We start from the raw sequence: 6,067 nt of genomic DNA, 5'->3' as shown, positions 1-6,067 counted from the left end.
CTTTGATCAGGATCTTGTCTTAGCTCCATTCATTCTTCTGCCCCGTCTAGATTCCTCTCTTTTCAGCTCGAACTGCCATTCTCAGTTGAACCGTTCGTGTTGTGGACTGCGGGCAGGCCGCAACATTCCCTGGTATTAGATAAAGAGCCCTGTGCCTCAGAGTGTTTATCTTGGGTGGTTTAATCCTGTTCTTGGTTCTGCTTTGTTCCCGATGTCAAAATCCCCAGCCCTTGAGGGAGGGGAGAAAATGAGCCTGAGACTGGGGACATTAAACTGGGCTTAGAAGAAGGCATTTCTCAGCCCTAGCATGGTGGTGCAGGCCTGTGATCCCAGCACTCAGGATTCAGAGGCAGGAGGAGGGCCAGGGGTTTAAGGTCATCTTCAGCTACCCAGTGAGTTCAGTGGTCAGTCTGGGCTACATTAGACTGTCTCAAAGACAGAAAGAAGGAAAAAGAAAAACAATGGTTCATAGGCTGAGTTGTGGTTCTGCCGGCAAAGAGCAATTCCAGACCAGCCTGTCCTGCTTCCCCCTGAGAGGAAGCTGAGGCTCCTGGCCCTGGGGAAGAACAAGGACCACAGTGTGTCTTTTCAGGAGTGCCATGCCTGTCTTCACTCTTTCCTCCCTGTCCACAGAGAGCACTTTCCTTTTTTTTCCCAGACAGCCCCGGAAGCCTGGAAGAACACAGTCCATCACAATCTGTTTCTGAGACATCTTTGAGAAAGTGCCGGAAAGTCAGCAGGGCATTGAGGCTAGCATCGGGCCTCCATCCTGCCTCTGGAAGTTGACTAAGGAGGGACACCACCGCTTTTCCAAGGAGGCCCGAACCTTGGCTTCCACTCGGCTGCAAAGTATCCAACAGTGCATGAGCCAGCCAGGTGTGAAGCCTTGTCATGCGTGAGCACAAGGGTGGGGAACCTGAGGCCCAGACTCTAGGCTAGATGCCTTCCAGGATCATACTGTCCTGCAGGAAGCAGGGCAGGCGTGATTGAGACCCTCTAAGTTATGAGACCTCCTATGAGAGTGGGAGTTTGTGTACAAGGAATAGGGAAACTGAGGTTGCCTCTGGCTCTGCTCACAGCCCAGAATCCTGGCTCAAATAGCCTTTGAGCTGGATAAAAAGTAGGAGGGCTTATCTATTAAGAGGATTCTGCCATAGCAAGCAGAAAGGCTTCAAAAGTGGTAGCCATGGAGCCTTAAGCTCTGTGAGATAGCATAGCAGACCAGGGACAGAGCAAGTCAAGATTGCAAGCTCCTCTGAACTCTCTTACATATGTGATGCCCGTTCTCTTTGACCTTCAGGATGAATCAGCCATGCACTATTAAAGTCTCCTTCAGCAACAACAACAACAAAATTATCATCTTATTGGATCCTGAATAATCCTACACAACTTTTTGTTAAAAGTCTTCCAGAGTAGAAGGATACAAGATACAGTCCTAAACATAATAAAAGCAACAAACACCAAGACAACAGATAGCATCAAATCAATAATCAATAAGACACCTAAAGGGAACAAAGGGAATGCAAATGAGGAAGAAAAAGTCAAGGGATTGCTATTTGCCCATGATATGATAGTATATGTAAGTGATTCCAGTAGCCTATTAGAGAACAACTACAGAAGATTTAGATACAAAATGGACTAAAAAAATCATTAGCGCTCTTTATTCAAATGATAAACAGATGAAGAAATGAGGAAAGCAACACACTTTGATATAGTCACAAATAATATAGAGTTCCTGGGTGTAACTCCAAGTAAGCAAATGGAAAACACATATGACAAAATCTTCAACTCTGAAGAAAGAAACAGCAAGATATCATTGGAAGAAAAGATCTGCCATGCTCAGTCTATAACAAAGCAACTGATTTTTAAGACTTGGAGTCTATAGTAGTCCAACTAACCCAACAATGGGCAGTTGTAAATGGGAAGTCCAAAAACCTAGTAGTTGCTCAGTACCAGAAGGCTAGTCTTTTATCCAGACCTCTGTATAAGCTAGAACCCTGAAGAAGTAGGTCCCAACACATATGCTGGCAAGCTAATAAAGCAGGTAAGAAGAGTGAGTCTTCCTTCTTCCAATGTCCTTCTGTAACCTCCTATAGAAGATGTAGCCCAGAATACAGATTTGCACCACCACACCTGAATGTGGAGCTTGCATTGTTCCAGGCTGACCATGAACTCAGATGTGCTTTCCTCCAACTCCTGTGATTAAAGGCATGTATACCTTGCCTAGACCTAAGCTTTTCATGGCCAATCTGCCTCAAGATCTCCATGCCAAGATTTGAATAAGAAGGATGTGTCTTCCCCATCCTCTCGCTCTGGTTCACAGGTGTCACCTCTCTTTCTGGCTTTTAATTCATTCCAGAAATAGTCAAGTTGACAACCAGAAATAGCCATGACACCAAGTCAACTTCATCATTGTTTACTGCAAACTTCTCTTTTCCTGCACTGGTTCCACTCCCTGTTAGCAGCTTTCTTCAGGGGATAACCTATGGCTCTGGAATGTAGAAAATCTTGGTTCTCCAAGGCAACTTTAATGATATAGCTTCTTGTTTCAATGTCTGGGATCCACACATGAACTTTTGGGCACCTCCAATGGGCTTGCTTCACTTCTTCAGCTCTGCACTCTGTAGCACTCTAAGCTTAGGTTAATCCACTCTACTCTTGCTGCTGTTCTTGGTGATCACCCCATGGTACTGGCATCTCCAATACACTGGGACCTTCAGCTGCAACTAGGCTTCGGCAATAGCATCTCACAGGCTCTCTTCATAGTGCCAAGCATGGCCCTGTCAGTTCAGGGCTGTCAAATGCAACTGAGGCTGCCTCTACACCAATGGCCTTCCATGGCTTCTCACATTACCAACCCTCAGCTGCTCTTCATGACCCCTTCATGCCTTCAAAAACCAGTTACCAGGGTGACTCTTACACATTACCAAGTACAGCTGCAGCACGAGGTACAGCCTTGGCTATCTCTGGAACATTGCTTCATTGTGTTTTCAGAAAACACTTCCCAGAAGATATCACTTCAGTGATGCTGGTCTCTTCTTAATTGCCATTAATTTCTTAGCTCCAGATAACTAGTAGCAATTGTCCCAGTAGTCTCCTTCTCCTCTTGTCTATAAAGCCAGAGACACATGGCTGAAAATTCCTAGCTCTCCAGCGTTCTTCACCATGATACCACATAAATAGTGTCTAGGCCACATACTCACAAATTCTTTTCCACTGAACCCTCTTGGGCCAGGTCTGCACAGTTCAACTCAATTTCAGCAATGCAGTCTTTCATAGTTTTACTAGAACAGCTCATAAAGACCCACTTAAAGCATTCCACTGCTTTCCATATCCAATGTGACAAAATCCACATTGTTCCAGACAAAAGCAAGGTTAGGCATTTCACAGAAATACCCCACTCCCAGTACCAATTTCTGTCTTNGGGTTTTACTGCTGTGAACAGACACTGTGACCAAGTGTCAGACACTGCATCTCATAATGGACAACATTTAATTGTTAAAGGGGCTGGCTTACAGATTCAGAGGTTCAGTACAGTATCATCAAGGTGGGGACATGGCATCATCCAGGCAGGCATTATGCAGGGGGAGCTTAGAGGTCTACATCTTCATATGAAGGCTGCTAGCAGAATACTTGATTCCAGGTAGCTAGGAGTAAGGTATTAAAGCCTGAGCCTATAGTGACACAACTACTCCAACAAGGCCACACCTCCAAATAGTGCCACTCCCTAAGCCAACCATTTGTAAACCATCACACAAGGATAGCTTAAACAATCTGGTAAAATGGAAGAACTTGTGGAAGTATCACTATTCCTGATTTAAACTATTATATAGAGCAATAGTAAAATCTCTTTTCAAATGACCTTGCTTATCACAATTAAAACATCTACCATCTTCAGTTTTCTTGATATTTCTACAAGTTCCTTCTCCTATCCAATTAGCATCATAAAGGTGAGATCCAGTATCAGTTGTGTCTCTAATTCATTCCTCTATTAGTGCTGATCTTGCCTTTAAAGTTGCAATCATTATTTTGCATTCTAAATTAGCATTTTCAAAAGCCAAATATACAATCCATATTCTTCATGCTTTGATATTATTCTATTTCCAACTGAAGTTAATCTTTGAAAAAAAAAGTGAAGGCTTTCTTTGGGACTTGAATAATATTAGCAAGTGATTTGGACCTCTTTCCTAAGAATTTTTTTTTTCCATTTTTCCAAAACATTTAAAACTGATAAATGACTTTGTACCAAAGGATCATTATTCAATCCAAGCTGGCTTTATAACTCAGCATAATTTACCTTTACCTAGTTACAGGTCATGGGGAATATCAATGTTTCTGGTTTGATTTTTTGTTCTGTAGACCAGGCTTCTTGATTTCATTGTAACTGAAGTATAGTTTCCAATATTATGATTGCAAAATCCTTCCAGTCTTGGGAAGCAGTTCTGTTCTGAGTTGTTCATGAATTTAACATCTTCACATAATGTGAATGCATCCTACAGGAAACAACTGCTTGCTTAAGACTCCTAGATCTGATATGTCTAAAGGATTCTATTTAATTTCTCCATAACCTCGGCGGTGCCTATTGCCTCATGTTATTCCTTGTGTATTAAATGGATAAACAAAGGTTGCCTTTCTAACAGTCTTCAGACACCCATTTTCAGTTTCACTATGCAGTGGCATGTTAGGCTCTAATCTATAAACCTTCCTCTGTGTCAGAGTATATGTCTTAATGCTTGTCTAAATTTCTCTGCATCTGAGGTTTTTTTTTTTTTCTTCTTTACAAGTCTCTCTAATTTTCCTTCTAAGGCTTGTATCTTACCAATCCACATTTCTTTGGGCTCTTAAAGAAAACAATTATAGCTATTAAGAATGAAGTATTAGATACAAAAATGATAAGAACTGGAATCTGTATTGATCCAATTGCAGTGAAGTCATTTAGCATTTCATTTTCTGTTACTATTTTCAAGCCATCTAGAGTAGCACTATTCAAGGTCCTCAAATCTTTTTTTTTACACAGTCTGTTTTCACTTTATTCTCCTTTTTATGTATTCTCCTGCTCCCAGATCTGGAAACAGAACAAGCTGTGCACCCAGCAGCCCAGCTTTGAGCCATATTTTCTGTTTCATTTTCCCCCAACTCACCCTAGGTTCCTTGCCCAGGTATTGGGGTAAGAAAGTANAATATACAAGGACCCACCATCCTTGCCACTAGCTGTGAGAGCCATCCTGGAAGAATGGANGGAGTTCCAATGAGGGATGAGAGCCACTTCAAGGTCATCTTCCCAATAATATGTCCACTGATTTGATCAGATTTGGGTGGTGTGCTGGCCAGGAGCTGGTGGCTGCAATGCCTCCAACTGACTGAGGAGGACAGGGATGTGAGGCCGCTTCTNGGGGTCCACAGTCATCATAGAAGACAATAGCTGTCGCAATGCTGAAGAATGCCTGGGGCTTTGTGGAATGCTGAGTTCATTCTGCACAGCAAGGGCCACACTGTCACCCTTCTGGAACACCATATCGTAAGGGCCTTCCCCAAACATCATGGCATAAAGCACACAGCCTAGGGACCAGACATCAGTCCGCTCATCGATGACACAGTGGCTTTGCACAGAAAAAAGTTCAGGTGCCCGATAGGAGATGCTGCACCTCTGAGCTGCCCAGTCCTGAAGAGCTAGTGCCTGGCGAGAGCCCTCCACTTGAATGCATGCTTGATTCATAGAACCCAAGTCCATTAAAACTGGCTGCCCCTCATCATCAAGCAAAATATTGGTGGGCTTCAGGTCCCTGGAGGGAAGTGAAAATGACCCAAAGGCGCCCTGGGCAGGGAAGCTGGTATCCCAGGGAGCACCATGGAAAGTGCAGAGAAACCCCAATTCTCTTGGCACTGCGCTTCCCCCTGGCTTCATCAAGTGCATAGGGCCCACCCACTGACCTGTGTGCATAACCTTTGGCATGAATGGCCTCAAGGCCTCTGCAGATACCCAGCAACAACAGCAGGATCTGGTCTTCAGTCAGGAAGCTGCCTTGGTCCTTCAGCCTTTCTATCTCATTCCACAGTGTACCTTTCT

The 6,067-nt window shown here is 43.7% G+C and overlaps 1 protein-coding gene across 1 annotated transcript in view; it reads right to left on the bottom strand.

Moving 5' to 3' along the window:
• Positions 1–5,012: 5,012 nt before the first annotated feature.
• The window catches only part of LOC110288034 (serine/threonine-protein kinase 16-like), a 1,320-nt gene continuing 265 nt past the window's right edge, over positions 5,013–6,067 (bottom strand). The window contains exon 2 of the mRNA XM_021154489.2: positions 5,013–5,784. Coding sequence (XP_021010148.1) covers positions 5,306–5,784 — 479 coding nt within the window. The 3' untranslated portion in view covers positions 5,013–5,305. The remainder of the gene's footprint in view (positions 5,785–6,067) is intronic.

Source organism: Mus caroli, unplaced genomic scaffold (assembly GCF_900094665.2).
Source record: "Mus caroli unplaced genomic scaffold, CAROLI_EIJ_v1.1 scaffold_22924_1, whole genome shotgun sequence".
Lineage (NCBI taxonomy): Eukaryota > Metazoa > Chordata > Mammalia > Rodentia > Muridae > Mus > Mus caroli.
This window is presented reverse-complemented; position numbering and strand designations above follow the sequence as displayed.